The sequence below is a fragment of the Coregonus lavaretus genome (genome assembly GCF_964263955.1).
Source record: "Coregonus lavaretus genome assembly, chromosome: 1".
In the NCBI taxonomy this organism is placed as follows: domain Eukaryota; kingdom Metazoa; phylum Chordata; class Actinopteri; order Salmoniformes; family Salmonidae; genus Coregonus; species Coregonus lavaretus.
Window position 1 is genome coordinate 92,022,632 of NC_139988.1, and position 24,084 is coordinate 92,046,715.

Consider the following 24,084-nt stretch of genomic DNA (forward strand, 5'->3'; position numbering starts at 1 on the left):
ACATTTTCCTTTAAATATATTTTTTAGAGAGTACTAATGTTACTTTCCACAATAAAACAACAAAAAATACTTAAATACATGTAATTTTGTCCTTGAAACATTTCATTCAAATACTGTAGAATTCCATTCATTCCTACGGAGGACTGCTAGCTAGGGTGTGCCAATATGGCCGACCAGAGGCTTCAAATCCACTCGGATATTTCCGACTTTTCAGGTCCGACTAGCATGTGAATTTAGCAATAACGTCAGAAAAACCGGGGTTATACACGTCATTGGTCGGTGGCACACAGTAGATTTATATTTGAACATATTTATAAAGATTTTACCCTATTATGGAGAGATGTACTGCTTGGATTCTTTACCTACGATATAAATAATATGAAACAATTTTATGTAATTAAATATTTTGGCCAAATTTCATATTCACAAATGTAAATTTACAAACATAACACCCCTTTTTTCTTACTTTACAAAAATAAATTGAAGAATATTTTAAGACAATCAAATACTGTACCAACAAAAAAGGTGTTAGAATTCTAGATGTGTGTATGTCCCTTTTAGACTTTGTGTAACATGTTAGCCCCGCCCCTGGCCCCTCCCATAGCCAACTTGTCCTTTGTATATTCTTTATGTATACTTGTGTACCTTGTTTACATTCTTGTATTGATTTATTGTTGTTAAAAAATAAATAAAATAAAACAAATTGGCAATGTAATTGTTCCGGCGGGAAACTCATCAAAATGTCAGGACAACATTTTGGGGCAATATTGAATCTTATGATTTGATTAAAGGTATAATACTGTATTAGTTCTTGGCCTTATGTACATTCATTTGTTATATTTTTTCTTCACAAAATATTGTTTAGACGCGCAACATGTAACCGGAACCGATCAAATGTGCAGAGGTTCCAGCCGGAACCTTTTCGCGAACGGAAAATGGTTGTCACTAGTTACCACAGCCACAAAGTCAAAAGTGTCTAGCTACATCGTAAAAATTCATAAAAACAAAAAATAGCTTTTTTGTCTTCATTTAAGGTTAGGGTTAGGCATAAGGTCAGCAGTGTGTTCAAGATTAGGTTAAAAATCCGATTTGAAGAAGATAAATTGTAGAAATAGGCGGGGTTTAGCCATTATGACATTGTGGATGTGGTAACTAACTAGTGACAACCGAGAAAAAGGCGAAAGCTAGCTGAAAAATAATAGTTCACTTGTTCGGTTTTACAAGTCAATAATGGCTGAAGACGAAGATGATTATATGTCTGATGCCTTTCTCAGTCAAATGTGAGTTTCTTTTTTCAGTTACCGTACGGTGAGCAAATGAATTGTAGCTAACGGCTACATCGGTGTGTGAAGTTGTGATGATGGGTATCATTAGCTAGCTAGTTACTGTAACGTTAGTTAACGTAGCTAATTAGCTAGCTACACAGCTGAATAGGTGCCCCGTTCAGTTGCCAAACGTTGCAGATAGAAATGCCATGAATAAAGACGACATAATACCTTGGTCTCCTGCTTGGTCTAAATGTTGGAGAGGCATGTTTGTTCTATATTACATATTCCTATCTGAATGTCCAAAACGTTGTGTCCTGCTGAACGCGCCCCAGATTTAGCTAGCGAGCATGCAAAGGCATGCTGATTAATTTAATTTGGTGTTTTAGTAGTAGTAGTAATTGGCTGGATCAAAAGCCTGCACGTAGCGTCTGACTTGACTGTCTCACCTCAGATTTTGTTACACATTCCGCAGAAGAGTATTCAAAAAAAATAATTGAGTGTCTATTTTCTGGTTATTACATGTGTGTTCCATTTATAGCTAAATTCTCAATTTATGTGCAATGTTCTCTCTGTGTCCATCTCCCTGGCAGACCAGATGTGAAGCCCGGTATCCCGATGGTGAAGCGTGTGAAGGAGGCCCTGAGGAAAGAGGTGCTTCACAAGGAGAAGAACGTTAAGAACCGGCAGAAAACTATTAAAGAGCTGGAGCAGGAGAGTAGAGAGGCAGCACAGCACAGCACCATCAGCAACCAGAACAAGGGCTTTGCTCTGCTGCAGAAGATGGGCTACAAAGCTGGACAAGGCCTGGGGAAGCAGGGTCAGTCCTCTCCAGTTCAACTCAGAATGTATCGTATTACTTCTTATCTGAATCAATTCAACTCGGAAATAAGTGCCTGAGTTTAATGTATTCAGCTAGGAGTTAGGCCAGATCATCACATGAACTAAGTCAGTCAGGCCTCTTTAGTGATGGCGTTATTAGTGTTGTAGCGAAGTCAAGGGATATACAGACTGGGGCTTGAACCCTGGACTTTGATACTGTCAACCCAACACCTTAGCAGTTCCGCTAAGACATGATACTGTCAACCCAACACCTTAGCAGTTCCGCTAAGACATGATACTGTCAACCCAACACCTTAGCAGTTCCGCTAAGACATCTGAACCCTTGACGAGGTCGCTGTGTTGGGAGAAGGTTGTTACAATATGATGATCAGGCCTGACATCACATGGTAGATTTTTTTTTTTAAGTATTGATTTCTGTCTTTGTTCCTTTTCGCAGGGGCGGGAAGAGTCGAACCTATTCCACTAAGTATCAAAACGGGTGAGAATGTATTAACATATCCAAGACAAAATCCTAACCTACACATTGACAGGGTGTGCATCAATGTATCTTTTTTAAGAGATGTAGCCTACCTAATGCAATTGACCAATTACCTCTAACATAACCTTTTGTTGTTGCAATGGTTGTAAACATAGTGCATCATCCTGTGGTTATTGTATCACTCAGACAGAGGGGGCATCGGGATGGAGGGGGTGAAGAAGAGGAAAGCAGAGGAGGAACTGGAACATTACCGTCAGAAAGCCCGGGCCAAACAACACAATGAGAAACAGTCCCTGGAGGACTTCAGGTAAAGGCCAAGTCCCAAATGGCACCCTATTCCCTATTGGCTCTGGTAAAAAAAAAATAGTGCACTATATAGGGAATAGTGTACTATTTGGGACGTAGACAAAGTGTTACAGGATGACATGGTCAATCTCCCAAATAGAGGTAGCCTATATTATTTATCTTAGTAAAGATGCCTATCTAAGGTTGTTTATTGCCAAATCAAATTGCATATATTTCTGTATTTCTGTATGATTTGTATATATCTGTATATATCTGTGTATATCTGTATATATCTGTGTGTACATGTGTTGATAGATAATCAACACATCAACACTACCTTCTTTTCACTGTGTACATGTCTTAATGCTTTTCAGTGTTCTAATGCTGTTCTGTGTTCTAATGCTGTTCTGTGTTCTAATGCTGTTCTGTGTTCTAATGCTGTTCTGTGTTCTAATGCTGTTCTGTGTTCTAATGCTGTTCTGTGTTCTAATGCTGTTCTGTGTTCTAATGCTGTTCTGTGTTCTAATGCTGTTCTGTGTTCTAATGCTGTTCTGTGTTCTAATGCTGTTCTGTGTTCTAATGCTGTTCTGTGTTCTAATGCTGTACATGTGTTCTAATGCTGTACATGTGTTATAATGCTGTACATGTGTTATAATGCTGTACATGTGTTCTAATGCTGTACATGTGTTCTAATGCTGTACATGTGTTATAATGCTGTACATGTGTTCTAATGCTGTTCTGTGTTCTAATGCTGTACATGTGTTCTAATGCTGTACATGTGTTATAATGCTGTACATGTGTTATAATGCTGTACATGTGTTATAATGCTGTACATGTGTTATAATGCTGTACATGTGTTCCAATGCTGTACATGTGTTCTAATGCTGTACATGTGTTCTAATGCTGTACATGTGTTCTAATGCTGTACATGTGTTCTAATGCTGTACATGTGTTATAATGCTGTACATGTGTTCCAATGCTGTACATGTGTTCTAATGCTGTACATGTGTTCTAATGCTGTACATGTGTTCTAATGCTGTACATGTGTTCTAATGCTGTACATGTGTTCTAATGCTGTACATGTGTTCTAATGCTGTACATCAGAGTGAGGATGAGGACAGAGCGGGAGGAGCAAAAGATTGAGGGGGACCTCAGGAGGAGTCAGAAAGCCTGTGAGCAGCTGGACAGTCAGAAGGTTAGATACACACACACACACACACACACACACACACACACACACACAGTCTGAAAGCCTGTGAGCAGCTGGACAGTCAGAAGGTTAGACACACACACACACACACACACACACACACACACACACACACACACACACACACACACACAGTCTGAAAGCCTGTGAGAAGGTGAGAGACCACATACCAATGTCCATAGTAGCATACCCCTTACATGCCCGTTACATTAGTAGTGTGGATATTAGAACAGTCTACCACTAATCCCACAAAGCCAACTCTACTCTATCATGTTGACACCAGCCAGGTTTCCATCCAACATGTCTAATGCCAGTAAAGGACATGTCAGTTCAAACAGGTTGGAAACAGAACATGTGTCGGTAAACTTTCCAAACGTCGACAAGACAAAATACGCCAGACAAGGTGGGATCTTTTTGTTACGTGGGAATTTAACCGCTAAATAAATCTTTACGTGCACTAGGTCCTCACACAGCCTTTTATCAGCCAAAAGTCAATTTGATGGAAACAGCTCTGGTGGAAAATGTGTTTTTAAGCAGATTTTACAATTATTTTCCTGAAAATCTGTCGCCAATTGGATTGAAACCTAGCTACTCACAAATCTATTGACAAGAAGAAAAGGCCTTTTATCGTTAACGCTGACCATACTGAATACTCTCCTTTGAACTCCAGGGTGTCACGGTGCCCAGAGAAGACTGGTACTGGCCTAAACTGGTGGTTGAGGAGGAGGAGGAGGGGGAAGAGGAAGAGGAGGAGGAGGAGGAAGACAAAGTGGAGGAGGAAGACAAAGTGGAGGAGGAAGAGTTAACTGTTAGTACATTTCATTTTAATATGATAGAAGCTCAGGAAGGAGACTAAATAATAGAGGTTATAATGGCATGAAACAGTAGGACTGAATTAAGAATAGATGTTATAATGGCATGAAACAGTAGGACTGAATTAAGAATAGACGTTATAATGGCATGAAACAGTAGGATTGAATTAAGAATAGACGTTATAATGGCATGAAACAGTAGGATTGAATTAAGAATAGACGTTATAATGGCATGAAACAGTAGGACTGAATTAAGAATAGACGTTATAATGGCATGAAACGGTAGGACTGAATTAAGAATAGACATTATAATGGCATGAAACAGTAGGATTGAATTAAGAATAGACGTTATAATGGCATGAAACGGTAGGATTGAATTAAGAATAGACGTTATAATGGCATGAAACGGTAGGATTGAATTAAGAATAGACATTATAATGGCATGAAACAGTAGGATTGAATTAAGAATAGACGTTATAATGGCATGAAACGGTAGGACTGAATTAAGAATAGACGTTATAATGGCATGAAACGGTAGGATTGAATTAAGAATAGACGTTATAATGGCATGAAACAGTAGGTTTGAATTAAGAATAGACATTATAATGGCATGAAACAGTAGGTTTGAATTAAGAATAGACGTTATAATGGCATGAAACGGTAGGATTGAATTAAGAATAGACGTTATAATGGCATGAAACAGTAGGATTGAATTAAGAATAGACGTTATAATGGCATGAAACGGTAGGATTGAATTAAGAATAGACGTTATAATGGCATGAAACAGTAGGATTGAATTAAGAATAGACGTTATAATGGCATGAAACGGTAGGATTGAATTAAGAATAGACGTTATAATGGCATGAAACAGTAGGATTGAATTAAGAATAGACGTTATAATGGCATGAAACGGTAGGATTGAATTAAGAATGTCCTCTGGTCCTCTGTAGCTCAATTGGTAGAGCACGGCGCTTGTAACGCCAGGGTAGTGGGTTCGATCCCCGGGACCACCCATACGTAAAAATGTATGCACACATGACTGTAAGTCGCTTTGGATAAAAGCGTCTGCTAAATGGCATATTATTATATTATATTATAAGAATAGACGTTATAATGGCATGTAACAGTAGGATTAAATTAAATCTAGATTCATATTTTGAAGTTCCTCCTGTGACAACCTTGTTTTAATGATCTTTTCTAGTCACTGGACAAGCTACAAATTCTGACATCATATTTAAGAGGGGTCCATTTTTACTGCATATGGTGTGGGACTGCTTACAATGGTAAGAATGAATCCTACTCACTTTAATAAAACATACCTGGCCGTGTCCTTCTTGACAAGAGATCGAACACCACCTCACGCAGTTTGTGACCTACAGATGAGGAGGATCTGTGTTCCGATTGTCCTGGAGACACAGCTGCAGACCACGACGACTGACCACGACGACTGACCACGACGACTGACCACGACGACTGAACACTGCAGAATAATCTACAGAAGAGACTGGAGGCATCAGCAACTTGGATTGGGGATTATAAATGGGATCAGAGGACGTAGGTATGAAGTGTCTCAGTAGGAGGACTGATCTGGGATCAGTTTTTCTCTTTAGATCACAATGAATAAGGTTACACGGACAGGGGGGGAGCTGATTCTAAATCAACACTCCTATTCTGAGCTGCTTGATACATATAACATCTGCCCCTGTATGATATATAGGCGAGTTTTGACCTATAAAGTGTGAATTTGTATTATTTATAATGCAGACAGGGCATTTTATGTATTTTCTTCCTGAACATGTTTTTTTTTTTATTAATAAATTAAAACACCTTTTATATGATTCAGAAACAATGAATTTAAATGTTACTTGTATCATAATCTGGATTGTGTTATTTGTCAATTTGACAGGCAAACATGACATCTGCATAGTTTATTTATCCATGGCATCCACAGACCAACGAGTCAAGATGTTTGCCTCATTAAATACTAAGTTGCATCCACAGACCACCAGGTCGAGATGTTTGCCTCGTTAACTAATAAGTGGTATTCAATAGGACGCAACAATTATTGCATTGCAGATATAATGTTTGGAGCCGTTTAAAACTTTACTGGCATGTAAACACTTTTTTCTTATTCGTTTAACCTCTAAAACCTCTCACATACATATCACTAACTGAATTTTGTTTTTGTTTTATCATGGGAATATAATTATTTGCAGCCGACACATGGACGTCAGCCCAGTAGCTATATTGGCTGATGACGTATGGTTCGGGAAATCGAAACCAAAAATTCTGGATACACTGACAAGATACGCCTCTCCGTCCTAACAGTGGGAGTTGTCCACAACGCGGAACGGCGGGGCTGTCCAGCCTGTCCTTTCTTTGGATTGGTGGATACGTCTCATTATTGTAATCCTGTTTTGAATATTCGATGAGGGTTGTTGACGTCAACCACCTGTATTCAATGGAGAGAGACGCTACGCAACTAGCCTCCTTTCATGAATATGCATAGCCACTCCCATATGAAGTGTTAAGTTGCCGGGATGTCACGTGTCCTACTTAAATCAGTACACTCATAACAACTTAAGCATTACGAAACTTATATTCGAGCAAATACATCTCACGTAGCAAATAAGTCATAACTTTTTTTGTTGACCAGATTCGACACACACATTGACCTCCATTCAAAAACTCATTGCTTGGTGGGCGAAACAACGACAAGACGCCACCTGCTGGAGGGAGACAGATTGTCCTCCGAGTTGGGCCTCTCTTCCTTTTCCTCTGTTTAGAAACACAAAACGAAAGTCAAGCGTGATGACTGGACACTGACAGCTGGTAAATATTCAAACACTTCTGGGTGCCATTCACACAAAGGACGGTAACTATAACAATACATTATACATAACTATAAAACGTTGGAGATCATCCACACTAGAGGAAAGTTGATCGTTCTACACCGGTCGATCCACTGATCAACTCATCCTACTGCACGCTGTCGGCCTATTAATAAGGTGGTAAGTTACACAGACGATTCAGTACTTCAGGGTGTGTTCATTGTCATAGTGACAACTGCAAATAATACTTCAACATACATGTAACGAAAACATAATATAGAAACTCGTATTTAAATGACGCAATTCAACAACATACGCTGTTTAGCCTGCGTGTCTTTTGCTTCATGTCATTGATCGCTTGGTTTGCAAGTTATTTCAATTTTTCGAATATATGTCAATTTGTTTGTATTTTCTTTTTCACTGTGCTCGTCTCTCTGTTTGACCTGTGTAACCATTAGCAATGCATCAGTGTAACTATCATTACTGTGGCCAGAGTTCTTCTTCGGTGGGGTTTAACGGCGGTTGGCATCCAATATGTTGCATTGCCGTCTCCAACTGGACTATAGTATAAATCCATTATACTTTGTGATTCAAAAAGTATTAAAATAAAATAAAAAAACACCCTTCCAACTTTCGTACACCCAAGTACTTCTCTGCAGCTGCCACCACAATATCTATTTTTCTGTGATTTACGTTCCATCTCTGCGGTGGAGTTGATAACCATCGCTATGAACGATAAGAAGCCAACCTTCCTTCCCCGACAGTTCATTTTGGCCTAGGTCGATTTTAAATTCAGCAAATAACAAGAGCAAGCCAGTTTCTCTCCAAGAAAAGGCTATTAGGCCTAGTATAAAACATAATACAAATACATGTCCTGTGGATTTAGTAACCTATAGCTTTACCTGGGATTTCAGGTGAAGAGAAATCAAGTAGAGGCTTGAGTCCGCACAGCCTATTGCAGGTAGCTTAGTGGTTAAGAGCGTTGTGCCAGTAACCGAAAGGTCGCTGGTTCTAATCCCCGAGCCGACTAGGTGGAGAGAAAAAATATCTGTCGATGTGCCCTTGAGCAAGGCACTTAACCCTAATTGCTCCTGTAAGTCGCTCTGGATAAGAGCGTCTGCTAAATGACTGATTTAATAATTTAATTGCACATAAGAACAGCTGGAAGAGAGAACGGCCAGTCGCGTGGCCGAAGTAAGAAGTTAAATATTAGCAAGATGTTAGGCCATTCATTACATACAAACAAAGGAGGGTTCCTCAAGGGTTCATTGGAAAGGGTGATGGTTCTATGTGGAACCATAATGACTCAACGGACCCTTTGAGCTCTTCAAGGATTCTTTACTTTTCACAAAACGGTTCTTTGCTCTTTTTAGTGATAATTAAAATGTAAGGGAGGCGGCTCATTAGAATATCTGGGGGAGTGGTTTGCTCACAGCTCTTTTTTGTTAAAGGTGAGAGAGTGTCATTCCAGTTTATTTAATGTGTCCTGTAATGTAATTACATGTTAAAGATGACTATGGTGTCTTGGGAAAGACTCTCATAAATCACATAAGGCCTTGTGTCAATTGAGAATGGTGAGAATGGTGAGAATGGTTGACTAAATCAGTCAGTGGTTCTCAGGTCTCTCCTCAGGGACCCCCAGCTGTTCCAGAACTAGTACACCTGATTCAGTTAGTCAACTATCAACACAATAATAACACCTCTGGGAATTTTAACAATATAATATGGCTGACCAGAATAAAAAACCATGTCCGGTTCTTCAAAATGATCTACAAAGCACCTTTCAAATTGAGAATGGTTCTATAAAGAACCATAAAAAAAAGGGTTGTAACCACAGCAGAACCCTTGTTTGGTGCTATATAGAACCCTTTAATGGTTCTTTTATAGAACGTTAGGAAAGGGTTCTATATAGCACCATAAAGGTTCCATTTAGAACCTTATGAGCATGGTTCTTTATTGAACCTTCAAAAAAGGGTTCTATATAGTCCCCAAAAGGGTTCCCCTATGGTTACAAGCCAAAGAACCCATATGTGGTACTATTTAGAACCACGTGTAGCTAAATAGTAGGGCTATAAATATGACCTGGCAAAATGCAATAAAAAAAGTTTACAGGTTATGAAATGGCAGATCTGTGCATTCCTCCAGGTTGCGCTCTGCAGTCCCCGGGCACGCAAGTCTCCAATATTGATTAGGCCTACATTTTTAGACAAGGACATTATTTTACTTGATTATGCAACCATTTGGATCAGTTATGGGTCCATTCTCGACAGTTTACAAGCTCCAGAAAGGTACATTAGCAGGCTACTTATATGGTGTGTTTTGATCACACTGTCTTTTCTCTCACTCACTCTCTCAAGGTCTTTCTCTCACTCACTCTCTCTCTCACTCTCTCTCTCACTGTCTCCATCTCTCTCACTGTCTCCATCTCTCTCACTCTCTCTCTCTCTCACTGTCTCTCTCTCTCACTGTCTCTCTCACTGTCTTTCTCTCTCACTCTCTCGCTCTCTCACTGTCTCTCTCTTTCACTGTTGAATGAATGAATTAAATGTAATTTTTATTTTCATGTCAAATCGCCAGTTGGTAACCCCATCCCTTATAGGATTAATCAACACATAAACAAACATTACAATAATTCACTGTGGTAATTCAGTGATAATTCTTCTTCCGGTGTTCTCTGCAGTGCGCATCGCATAAAGAGTGAAAAAATAAAATAATAAAATCAATACATAATAAATAGTAAATATAACATAAATAAAAATATAAAATAAATAAATAAAAACATTAATTATAGAAACAGAAGGCATTTTAACCCAGTCTGGAAGAGGAGATTCATGTGGGAGACAAGCCTCTACACAATCTATATACACACAGCCTCTACACAATCTATATACACATAGCCTCTACACAATCTATATACACACAGCCTCTACACAATCTATATACACACAGCCTCTACACAATCTATATACACACAGCCTCTACACAATCTATATACACACAGCCTCTACACAATCTATATACACACAGCCTCTACACAATCTATATACACACAGCCTCTACACAATCTATATACACACAGCCTCTACACAATCTATATACACACGTACCATTTACCACATAGAAGCTAAATATCTTTATAATTGAATTATAGGTAGCACTTTTATTCCAGGCTTTTATCTAAATATTCCGCAAACTGAAATACACAATGGACAAAAAAAACATTTTATTTTCTCCTCATGGCTCAGCCACATAATGCCAGGGTATATCTGGTGGTCTGTCTCCTCAGCCACATAATGCCAGGGTATATCTGGTGGTCTGTCTCCTCAGCCACATAATGCCAGGGTATATCTGGTGGTCTGTCTCCTCAGCTACATAATGCCAGGGTATATCTGGTGGTCTGTCTCCTCAGCCACATAATGCCAGGGTATATCTGGTGGTCTGTCTCCTCAGCCACATAATGCCAGGGTATATCTGGTGGTCTGTCTCCTCAGCTACATAATGCCAGGGTATATCTGGTGGTCTGTCTCCTCAGCCACATAATGCCAGGGTATATCTGGTGGTCTGTCTCCTCAGCCACATAATGCCAGGGTATATCTGGTGGTCTGTCTCCTCAGCCACATAATGCCAGGGTATATCTGGTGGTCTGTCTCCTCAGCTACATAATGCCAGGGTATATCTGGTGGTCTGTCTCCTCAGCTACATAATGCCAGGGTATATCTGGTGGTCTGTCTCCTCAGCCACATAATGCCAGGGTATATCTGGTGGTCTGTCTCCTCAGCTACATAATGCCAGGGTATATCTGGTGGTCTGTCTCCTCATGGCTCAGCTACATAATGCCAGGGTATATCTGGTGGTCTGTCTCCTCATGGCTCAGCCACATAATGCCAGGGTATATCTGGTGGTCTGTCTCCTCATGGCTCAGCCACATAATGCCAGGGTATATCTGGTGGTCTGTCTCCTCAGCTACATAATGCCAGGGTATATCTGGTGGTCTGTCTCCTCATGGCTCAGCCACATAATGCCAGGGTATATCTGGTGGTCTGTCTCCTCAGCCACATAATGCCAGGGTATATCTGGTGGTCTGTCTCCTCAGCCACATAATGCCAGGGTATATCTGGTGGTCTGTCTCCTCAGCTACATAATGCCAGGGTATATCTGGTGGTCTGTCTCCTCAGCTACATAATGCCAGGGTATATCTGGTGGTCTGTCTCCTCAGCCACATAATGCCAGGGTATATCTGGTGGTCTGTCTCCTCAGCCACATAATGCCAGGGTATATCTGGTGGTCTGTCTCCTCAGCTACATAATGCCAGGGTATATCTGGAGGTCTGTCTCCTCAGCTACATAATGCCAGGGTATATCTGGTGGTCTGTCTCCTCAGCTACATAATGCCAGGGTATATCTGGTGGTCTGTCTCCTCAGCTACATAATGCCAGGGTATATCTGGTGGTCTGTCTCCTCAGCCACATAATGCCAGGGTATATCTGGTGGTCTGTCTCCTCAGCCACATAATGCCAGGGTATATCTGGTGGTCTGTCTCCTCAGCTACATAATGCCAGGGTATATCTGGTGGTCTGTCTCCTCAGCCACATAATGCCAGGGTATATCTGGTGGTCTGTCTCCTCAGCTACATAATGCCAGGGTATATCTGGTGGTCTGTCTCCTCAGCTACATAATGCCAGGGTATATCTGGTGGTCTGTCTCCTCATGGCTCAGCTACATAATGCCAGGGTATATCTGGTGGTCTGTCTCCTCAGCCACATAATGCCAGGGTATATCTGGTGGTCTGTCTCCTTCCCTGACTTCCATTGAAATTTTCTTATGTTGTTTTTGGTCCTAACTTGTTTATTTGGCTCCAGAACTGTTGAGGATTTCTTGTCCGTATCTCCTCAAGGTATAATACCTACCCTCTCTGATATCTCTGTTTGAATAGGCGCAGTCTTTTATCAAACACAAGCAGTTTTTTCTTAAATTCCTTCCTAAAATGTTCTCTTGTATTCCCATCTTTACACTGTATAAATAAGTACTCAGCCTTGTACATTTCAGACCATAGATCCCCTAACTCATCACTCCAGTAAGGCTTGTTCAGCTTGTAAACTTTCCTGGACTTGGAGTGTATTCTTTATTCACATCATTTTCCCCCATTTCAGAATATATGATATCACAACATGTTTCATACCACACATCTAAATCAAATGTTGTTTCTTGGCATCTTTGCAGAGTTTCGATGAGTTCCACCAGAGCTCTTAGATGCTATTTCAGAACATAGAAAGTAATTTGGCATATTTCTTTTCTTACATTTAACCCTATACGGGGTATGTATCTTTTTCCCAGAGTGATGCACAGTGATACCTGGTTGAGAATGTTTGTGGCCAACAGAAAATATCATCAATAAGAGAGAGAGTGATCAGGAAGTCTACTTCTCTTTTCTCCATTTGAGTCAAAACATCCACATTCTGTCTCTCTCTCTCTCTGTCTCTCTGTCTCTGTCTCTGTCTCTCTCTCTCTCTCTCTCTCTCTCTCTCTCTCTCTCTCTCTCTCACTGTCTCTCTCTCTCTCTCACTGTCTCTCTCACTGTCTCTCTCACTGTCTCTCACTCTGCCTGCCAGTTCTTTTGACTTCTTTATTTTACATTCAGCAAGCAAGAGCTGGAATCTCTCCTCGATAAGCTAGTAGTAGTAAATAAAATGCTGGAATTAAATGTACATAAGCTATTGTACTTGAGCTTTTCCTGGGACTCCACGAGCTAAGAGGAACAGCTGTAGCTGAGAGAGGCAGTGGAGAGGCCAGGTGCGTTATTGCGCAAAGAGAAGACACACTAGAGATGTGTAGCCTAAGATAGAGGCCTATGAAACCCATCATTCATTAGCTACATTTGAGTCCTAATCCTGCAGTGAATAGCCTGTACCCAATGAATTTACACAGTGATGTCAGGAGGTATCGGTGTTAACAGATCGGCCTTCCACTGATATGTGCTGTTTGTCGTGGATCATCATTCTCCCAAGCCGTGCTCTCTGCCTTCTCTCCCGTCCGAGAACCCTCGCGCAACTAGAACCAAGAACGCTTCAATAGAACGCATTTTTGATTGGATGAACCAAGAACGCTTCAATAGAAACGCATTTTTGATTGGATGAACCAAGAACGCTTCAATAGAAACGCATTTTTGATTGGTTGAACCAAGAACGCTTCAATAGAAACGCATTTTTGATTGGTTGAACCAAGAACGCTTCAATAGAAACGCATTTTTGATTGGTTGAACCAAGAACGCTTCAATAGAAACGCATTTTTGATTGGTTGTCAACAGTGGTGTAGTGGTGCCTGGAGAAGTGGTATACTCAAAATTGTGGCCAAAATTTCCCAATGGCCCGCCGGCGAAGGAAAGGTGCCCTGTGTGGGCCGGCGAAGGAAAGGTGCCCTGTGTGGAAAAAGTCAGTGACACACTCTGAATGACCTAAAATTATAAATTCCATATTGGTCTTTCACAGTCAGACCAACCCAAGCTGGACTGTGCTAATAGTATAACTACTATTGGAACAGATAAATGAGGCTGTCAACTGAGCAAAACATTCACAGGTTTCAGATAAAAAATTAATAAAGAAATCCACTCTTTTTGTTATAGAAAAACAACGAAATTGGATGTTCTAAGCCATAGCAACGCTTAAACCACAGAAGGATACCACTTTTGAGGTCTAGGAAAAATCTACTATATTTTGTTGTTTTGTAGTTACCCTTTAATTCAAGTGTGAAGGCACTGTTGTTTGGTTAGTGGTGTTTTTGAAGCACATGAGATGGAGTTTGCAAACAGATGGCTACTGGATCATCAAGATATCATTCTGCTGGGTAGGCAGAGGCTACTTTGTAGATAGTTAACATTTAATTGAGAAGGTTTTTGGGAAAAGCCTTTCCATTTTCCAGAAGACTGTTAGGCCCATCATTAGCATTGCTATATTTTCCCTGTTCCTTAATTGTTTGAAACCTGGACGTTTCACATCATATATTAAGACATGTCTTGTTGTCTTGCTTCAAAGTAGCCTATAGACTAAATCCCACCACAGAGGCAATTATTTTATAAAGACTTCCTCATATGCGTTTTCCTTTCCTTCATTGTCTAGCAGCCAAAATCATTATCCGAGTAATATTAGCAACCCGTGATAGTTGTTGCATCTTTAGATCTCCCCTCTTTCTACATTTCTAAGGGATACTTCCATCTCTGTCCATGAAACCGCTCGCATGTGCAGTGTGCATTTTTAGAACGGTGTTTAACGCAAATTGCGTTTTGGAACATTTGGGGATAGGCCTTCCGCCGTGTGCTGCGCGTAAAATGTGAAGACATAATAGTTGATCAACATTTTAAGCGAAACATTCTGATCTGTTCCATCAGCCTTATTCATTGATATGGCGTATACCTCCACTACACTACTGGATCTACTGCCCCCCTCTGGACACATCTGGAACTACACCATACCTCCACTACATTACATTGATACCTCCACTACATTACATTGATACCTCCACTACATTACATTGATACCTCCACCACATTACATTGATACCTCCAATACACTACATTGATACCTCCACTACATTACATTGATACCTCCAATACACTACATTGATACCTCCACTACATTACATTGATACCTCCACTACATTACATTGATACCTCCACTACATTACATTGATACCTCCACTACATTACATTGATACCTCCACTACATTACATTGATACCTCCAATACACTACATTGATACCTCCACTACATTACATTGATACCTCCAATACACTACATTGATACCTCCACTACATTACATTGATACCTCCACTACATTACATTGATACCTCCACTACATTACATTGATACCTCCAATACACTACATTGATACCTCCACTACATTACATTGATACCTCCAATACACTACATTGATACCTCCACTACATTACATTGATACCTCCACTACATTACATTGATACCTCCACTACATTACATTGATTACACCTCAACTACCTCAACTAGCCGGTGCCCCCGCACATTGACTCTGCAACGGTACCCCCCTGTATATATATCCTCCCTACTGTCACTTTATTTTACTTCTGCTCTTTTTTTTCTCAACACTTTTTTTGTTGTTGTTTTATTCTTACTTTTTTTGTTTAAAATAAATGCACTGTTGGTTAAGGGCTGTAAGTAAGCATTTCACTGTAATGTCTGCACCTGTTGTATTCGGCGCATGTGACCAATAAAATTTGATTTGATTTGATACCTCCACTACACTACATTGATACCTCCACTACACTACATTGATACCTCCACTACACTACATTGATACCTCCACTACATTACATTGATACCTCCACTACACTACATTGATACCTCCACTACATTACATTGATACCTCCACTACACTACATTGATACCTCCACTACATTACATTGATACCTCCACTACACTACATTGATACCCTCCACTACATTACATTGATACCTCCACTACATTACATTGATACCCTCCACTACACCACTGGTTGTCAATGTTTTATAATTGGAAGGGACTCTGAAAGTTGAAAATCCAAATGATATCGTTCTCCACTGTTTTTGTAGTTATCGTTGTGAACGCTCCTGTTCACTTGAATAAGAATGATTTAAAAAATATATATATATATCGTTATAGTTATCGTTCTTGGTGTGGACGGCCCTTAAGTTACAACGGTGATATTATCACGGTGTTATGACTTTGAGCATTGTTGCAGAATGTTTTATTTATCGTTTGCCAATTGAACTTGAACTATCGGCCGTGGTCGCTCACACCTTCGATAAGGAGTCTAGCTTGTGTCCTTATATTGTTTGCATATCGATTATTAGGTCATTTACATGCATTGATTATGCGCACAGAACAATCCATCACAGTGTTATAACTTGTTGTCTTGATTTGATTTCCTTTGTTTTTCACCCCTTATGTCTTACAGATTCGACAGCATTATTTTTTATCATAATCAATGGGTTCCACAAATTATATCTCCAGACTGATGGAGTTTGCTCAGAGCAACCGTCAGATGTCTGATGTCAAGTTTGAGGAGGTTGGTACAGATGGACCGGATCATCTTAAAACGTAAGTCAAATTTAACTGGCATAGTAGCTACATTGCTTTTTTTGTTTTGCAAACTCCATCTCATGTGCTGTAAAAACACCACTAACCAAACAACAGTGCCTTAATTAATTAAAGGCTAACTACAGCCAAAAATATAAATAACCCAAACCCAGTCCTCAAAAGGTGGGCTCATGCTGTGGTTTAAGCTATTCATTTTATTGTTTATTGTTATTTAATTATTTATTGTTATGGACTTGGTTGTGGTTTTTCTATTTCAAAAAGTGTGACTTTGAGAGCGAAAACCTGAAATGTTAAAAAGACACAAAAAACCCTGGTGAATTTCTGACTCAGTTGACAGCCTCATTGATCAATTTCAATAGTAGGGCTACTATTGGCCTACAACACAGTACCTTAGCAGCTCCGCACCTTAGCGCACATGCACTCACTCACACACACAACAACCCACACACACACACACACACATACAGTGGCTTGCGAAAGTATTCACCCCCCTTGGCATTTTTCCTATTTTTTACAACCTGGAATTAAAATAGATTTTGGGGGGGTTTGTATCATTTGATTTACACAACATGCCTACCACTTTGAAGATGCAAAATATTTTTTATTGTGAAACAAACAAAGTTACCAATAAGATAAAAAAACGGAAAACTTGAGCGTGCATAACTATTCACCCCCCCCCCCCCCCCAAAGTCAATACTTTGTAGATCCACCTTTTGCAGCAATTACAGCTGCAAGTCTCTTGGGGTATGTCTCTATAAACTTGGCACAACTAGCCACTGGGATTATTGCCCATTCTTCAAGGCAAAACTGCTCCAGTTGGATGGGTTCCGCTGGTGTACAGCAATCTTTAAGTCATACCACAGATTCTCAATTGGATTGAGGTCTGGGCTTTGACTAGGCCATTCCAAGACATTTAAATGTTTCCCCTTAAACCACTCGAGTGTTGCTTTAGCAGTATGCTTAGGGTCATTGTCCTGCTGGAAGGTGAACCTCCGTCCCAGTCTCAAATCTCTGGAAGACTGAAACAGGTTTCCCTCAAGAATTTCCCTGTATTAGCACCATCCATCATTCCTTCAATTCTGACCAGTTTCCCAGTCCCTGCTGATGGAAAAAAATCCCCACAGCATGATGCTGCCACCACCATGCTTCACTGTGGGGATGGTGTTATCGGGGTGATGAGAGGTGTTGGGTTTGCGCCAGACATTGCGTTTTCCTTGATGGTCAAAAAGCTCAATTTTAGTCTCATCTGACCAGAGTACCTTCTTCCATGTGTTTGAGGAGTCTCTCACATGCCTTTTGGCGAACACCAAACGTGTTTGCTTATTTCTTTCTTAAAGTAATGGCTTTTTTCTGGCCACTCTTCCGTAAAGCCCAGCTCTGTCGAATGTACGGCTTAAAGTGGACCTATGGACAGATACTCAAATTTCCGCTGTGGAGCTTTGCAGCTCCTTCAGGGTTATCTTTGGTCTCTTTGTTGCCTCTCTGATTAATGCCCTCCTTGCCTGGTCCGTGAGTTTTGGTGGGCGGCCCTCTCTTGGCAGGTTTGTTGGGGTGCCATATTCTTTCAATTTTTTAATAATGGATTTAATGGTGCTCCGTGGGATGTTCGAAGTTTCTGATATTTTTTTATAACCCAACCCTGATCTGTACTTCTCCACAACTTTGTCCCTGACCTGTTTGGAGAGCTCCTTGGTCTTCATGGTGCCGCTTGCTTGGTGATGCCCCTTGCTTAGTGGTGTTGCAGACTCTGGGGCCTTTCAGAACAGGTGTATATATACTGAGATCATGTGACACTTAGATTCCACACTTGTGGACTTTATTTAACTAATTATGTGACTTGTGAAGGTAATTGGTTGCACCAGATTTTATTTAGGGGCTTCATAGCAAAGGGGGTGAATACATATGCACGCACCACTTTTCCATTTATTTATTATAATAGTTATTATAAAAGTTTCACTTCACCAATTTGGACTATTTTGTGTATGTCCATTACATGAAATCCAAATAAAAATCAATTTAAATTACAGGTTGTAATGCAACAAAATAGGAAAAACACCAAGGGGGATGAATACTTTTGCAGTGTGCTACACACACATCACAACTGCTGCTACCAGACTCTTATTATTATTGCTAAATACTGGACAATTTAAACAATTGCCCCCCCCCCCATCCCCCTTTCTCCAATACATGTGTAATTATTGGACTATAAATAGTTCCTTCCTGTATTATACTAAATATTTATTCTATTCTACTGAGACATTTACTTAATGTTGGTATTCTTATCTTGTATTATTTCTTATCGTTGTTGCATTGTCCAGAAGGAACCTGCAAGTAAGCATTTAGTTGGACAGTGTATCCCGTACATACAGTGGTCTCTACCCACACACTCACACATACTACACTGACACTCCAACACACACATACACACACACACACACACACACACACACATACGCTCACAACCACAAAACACACACACACACACAAGCATTTTGACGCTACACACCAGTGGCGGTCGGTGCCGTTTAAGATGCGAAAAATATGAAAAGAACGTGTGAGCCTTATTTCTATTACAGCATATTGGATGACTGTCATAAATATTCCATTCACCCAGTTCAATGTTACATTGATAGGTTTAGGCTACTACATGATACTCAAATTTCCCCTATATCAATCATGAGGTTGCTACAACCTAACCTAATGAATGAAAGTTTACAACGTAGGTGCACACAGGTCGAGAGAGATTTCAGTAATCAAGGTGACAGACATTGACACATTCAATACCGCCTTGCTCACTCTCGCCTGCATCTAGCTGATCTAGGGTGTAGTCATTAGCCCAACAGTTGCAAACAAGAGTTTCTATTGGACAAATTCTGGTATGTTTATCCCCGTTTCGTTTGCTTCCGTTTAAGAAACCTTTTTCAACAGAATCGGGCGACATGAATAAATCCCTGATCACACGCAAAAATTGGTTCACTTTCATAGCAGCCACATACAAACAGCATGATCACTTTCATAGCAGCCACATACAAACAGCATGATCACTTTCATAGCAGCCACATACAAACAGCATGATCACTTTCATAGCAGCCACATACAAACAGCATGATCCCTTTCATAGCAGCCACATACAAACAGCATGATCACTTTCATAGCAGTCACATACAAACAGCATGATCCCTTTGCTCGTTGGATATATAATTCCTCCTCTCAACTTTTCCCTTCACTTGTGTACTTACACACTACCGTTGAAAAGTTTGGGGTGACTTAGAAATTTCCTTGTTTTCCATGAAAACCTACATGAAATGAGTTTCAATAGGAAATATAGCAAAATGAATAGGAAATGTAGTCATTGACAAGGTTAGAAATAATGATTTTTTTAATAGAAATAATAATTGTGTCCTTCAAACTTTGCTTTCGTCAAAGAATCCTCCATTTGCAGCAATTACAGCCTTGCAGACCTTTGGCATTCTAGTTGTCAATCTGTTGAGGTAATCTGAAGAGATTTCACCCAATGCTTCCTGAAGCACCTCCCACAAATTGGACTGACTTGATGGGCACTTCTTTGGCTTGACCGTATGGTACATACGGTCAAGCCAAATATTAATTTTGTCTCTGGAACAGGAGTGGAGAAATATGATTGATTTCTTTCAGCATCTTGAAAAAAAGCTAATGTGCTGTAGTTGTTTTGTATAAGAGCATCTGCTAAATGACTAATATGTAAAATGTAGTTAGTACTGTACTGTAATCATGAAATAATTAATTAATTCAATAATTCAGTCATTTATCCATTTAAAGTATTGCCTTAAACATTCCCCCTTTCCTCCAGCTTCACTATGAGGGTGGTGATGAAGGGCCGTGTCTATCCTGACGGGGTTGGGAAGAACAAGAAAGAGGCCAAACAGAATGCTGCTAAACATGCTCTGAATGGCCTGATGGAGACGGAGCAGAAGGACGCCGTAAGAACACCCTTTATTCTACTGATGGTAACAGGTGTTGACCAGGGGCCCGTAGGAACACCCTTTATTCTACTGATGGTATCAGGTGTTGACCAGGGGCCCGTAAGAACACCCTTTATTCTACTGATGGTATCAGGTGTTGACCAGGGGCCCGTAAGAACACCCTTTATTCTACTGATGGTAACAGGTGTTGACCAGGGGCCCGTAAGAACAGCCGTTATTCTACTGATGGTAACAGGTGTTGACCAGGGGCCCGTAGGTATCAAGCATCTCAGAGTGGTGATCTGGGATCAGGTCCCCCCCTGTCCGTATAATATTTTTTCATTGTGATTTAAAAGGCTGAACTGAACCTAGTTCAGCCCTCCTACTCTGACATACAGCCCCTGGTGACATTTCCGATTGACAAAGACCATACTATCATTTGGAATGTTTTGTTACAGAATATACACCACCGTTCAAAAGTTTGGGGTCACTTAGAAATGTCCTTGTTTTCAAAAGAAAAGCACATTTTTTTGTCCATTAAAATAACATCAAATTGATCAGAAATACAGTGTAGATATTGTTAATGTTGTAAATGGCTATTGTAGAAAGAAAGTTATTTGTTTCTGGACATTTTGAGCCTGTAATCGAACCCACAATTGCTGATGCTCCAGATACTCAACTAGTCTCAACAAGGCCAGTTTTATTGCTTCTTTAAATCAGCACAACAGTTTTCAGCTGTGCTAACATAATTGCAAAAGGGTTTTCTAAAGATCAATTAGCCTTTTAAAATTATAAACTTGGATTAGCAAACACAATGTGCCATTGGAACACTGGACTGATGGTTGCTGATAATGGGCCTCTGTACGCCTATGTACAGTTGAAGTCGGAAGTTTACATACACCTTAGCCAAATACATTTAAACTCAGTTTTTCACAATTCCTGACATTTAATCCTAGTAAAAATTCCCTGTCTTAGGTCAGTTAGGATCACCACTTTATTTTAAGAATGTGAAATGTCAGAATAATAGTAGAGAGAATGATTTATTTCAGCTTTTATTTCTTTCATCACATTCCCGGTGGGTCAGAAGTTTACATACACTCAATTAGTATTTGGTGGCATTGCCTTTAAATTGTTTAACTTGGGTCAAACGTTTCGGGTAGCCTTCCACAAGCTTCCCACTGTAAGTTGGGTGAATTTTGGCCCATTCCTCCTGACAGAGCTGGTGTAACTGAGTCAGGTTTGTAGGCCTCCTTGCTCGCACACACTTTTTCAGTTCTGCCCACAAATGTTCTATAGGATTGAGGTCAGGGCTTTGTGATGGCCACTCCAATACCTTGACTTTGTTGTCCTTAAGCCATTTTGCCACAACTTTGGAAGTATGCTTGGGGTCATTGTCCATTTGGAAGGTCCATTTGCGACCAAGCTTTAACTTCCTGACTGATGTCTTGAGATGTTGCTTCAATTTATCCACATAATTTTCCTTCCTCATGATGCCATCTATTTTGTGAAGTGCACCAGTCCCTCCTGCAGCAAAGCACCCCCACAGCATGATGCTGCCACCCCTGTGCTTCACGGTTGGGATGGTGTTCTTCGGCTTGCAAGCAACCCCCTTTTTCCTCCAAACATAACAATGGTCATTATGGCCAAACAGTTCTATTTTTGTTTCACCAGACGAGAGGACATTTCTCCAAAAAGTACGATCTTTGTCCCCATGTGCAGTTGCAAACCGTAGTCTGGCTTTTTTATGGCGTTTTTGGAGCAGTGGCTTCTTCCTTGCTGAGCGGCCTTTCAGGTTCTGTCGATATAGGACTCGTTTTACTGTGGATATAGATACTTTTGTACCTGTTTCCTCCAGCATCTTCACAAGGTCCTTTGCTGTTGTTCTGGGATTGATTTGCACTTTTCGCACCAAATTATGTTCATCTCTAGGAGACAGAACGCGTCTCCTTCCTGAGTGGTATGACGGCTGCGTGGTCCCATGGTGTTTATACTTGCGTACTATTGTTTGTACAGATGAACGTGGTACCTTCAGGCGTTTGGAAATTGCTCCCAATGATGAACCAGACTTGTGGAGGTCTACAAGTTGTTTTCTGAGGTCTTGGCTGATTTCTTTTCATTTTCCCATAATAATAATAATATGCCATTTAGCAGACGCTTTTATCCAAAGCGACTTACAGTCATGCGTGCATACATTTTTGTGTATGGGTGGTCCCGGGGATCAAACCCTCTACCTTGGCGTTACAAGCGCCATGCTCTACCAGCTGAGCTACAGAGGACCACAATTGTTTAAAGACATGATGTCAAGCAAAGAGGCACTGTGTTTGAAGGTAGGCCTTGAAATACATCCACAGGTACACCTCCAATTGACTCAAATGATGTCAATTAGCCTATCAGAAGCTTCTAAAGCCATGACATCATTTTCTGGAATTTTCCAAGCTGTTTAAAGGCACAGTCAACTTAGTCTATGTAAACTTCTGACCCACTGGAATTGTGATACAGTGAATTATAAGTGAAATAATCTGTCTGTAAACAATTGTTGGAAAAATTACTTGTGTCATGCATAAAGTAGATGTCCTAACCGACTTGCCAAAACTATAGTTTGTTAACAAGACATTTGTGTAGTGGTTGAAAAACGAGTTTTAATGACTCCATCCTAAGTGTATGTAAACTTCCGACTTCAACTGTAGATATTCCATACAAAATCAGTAGTTTCCAGCTACAATAGCCATTTACAACATGAACACTGTATTTCTGATCAATTTTATGTTATTTTAATGGAGAAAAAAAATTGCTTTTCTTTTGAAAACAAGGACATTTCTAAGTGACCCCAAACTTTTGAACGGTAGTGTATATAGTTTTGGAGCACCAAAAACATACAGTTTGAGACTTGATGGCCTGCGTGATGTTTTTCAACAGACTGTTCCATGTCTTCCATCACTGGCTCCAGCCCCTCGTGACCAAGCAGTTATCACTCAGCCCAACTATGTGTCGTGGCTCAATGAACACAGCCAGAAGAAGAAGCTGTCTCTGAAGGCTTTGGAAGAAACACGGGATGGACCCAACAACACCTCACAGTAAGACTTAATACAGTACTCTAAAGTTACTCACTTACATGCCGTGGCAAAGGGTCAAATCCAAAACTAAAGTGGGTGTGTGTGTGTTTTGTATGTCAGATGCTGTAGGTATGTGGTAGATGAGAAAGAATACCCAGAGGGCTTTGGGAACACTAAGAAGGAAGCTAAGGAGGAAGCAGCAATGCTGGTCTATCAGGAGATATGTGGCAGTAGTCAGACCACTGGGGTAAGTGTTACTAAGGC

The 24,084-nt window shown here is 40.3% G+C and overlaps 2 protein-coding genes across 3 annotated transcripts in view; both read left to right on the top strand.

Annotated features, from left to right (window-relative positions):
* The first annotated feature begins 974 nt into the window (after nucleotides 1–974).
* On the top strand, nucleotides 975–6,724 carry LOC311132880 (G patch domain-containing protein 11-like). Its single transcript, XM_084166242.1, has 8 exons — nucleotides 975–1,280; nucleotides 1,859–2,085; nucleotides 2,545–2,586; nucleotides 2,773–2,893; nucleotides 3,976–4,066; nucleotides 4,752–4,889; nucleotides 6,095–6,176; nucleotides 6,273–6,724. Exons 1-8 carry the CDS (start codon nucleotides 1,231–1,233, stop codon nucleotides 6,329–6,331), a joined length of 810 nt encoding a protein of 269 aa, XP_084022368.1. The 5' UTR covers nucleotides 975–1,230; the 3' UTR covers nucleotides 6,332–6,724.
* An 841-nt stretch (nucleotides 6,725–7,565) lies between these two features.
* LOC311132866 (interferon-induced, double-stranded RNA-activated protein kinase-like) overlaps nucleotides 7,566–24,084 on the top strand; it is a 35,645-nt gene continuing 19,126 nt past the window's right edge. For both annotated transcript variants that reach the window (XM_084166222.1, XM_084166223.1), the window contains exons 1-5: nucleotides 7,566–7,904; nucleotides 16,684–16,826; nucleotides 20,656–20,785; nucleotides 23,684–23,841; nucleotides 23,941–24,067. In XM_084166222.1, coding sequence (XP_084022348.1) covers nucleotides 16,714–16,826; nucleotides 20,656–20,785; nucleotides 23,684–23,841; nucleotides 23,941–24,067 — 528 coding nt within the window. In that variant the 5' untranslated portion in view covers nucleotides 7,566–7,904; nucleotides 16,684–16,713. The remainder of the gene's footprint in view (nucleotides 7,905–16,683; nucleotides 16,827–20,655; nucleotides 20,786–23,683; nucleotides 23,842–23,940; nucleotides 24,068–24,084) is intronic.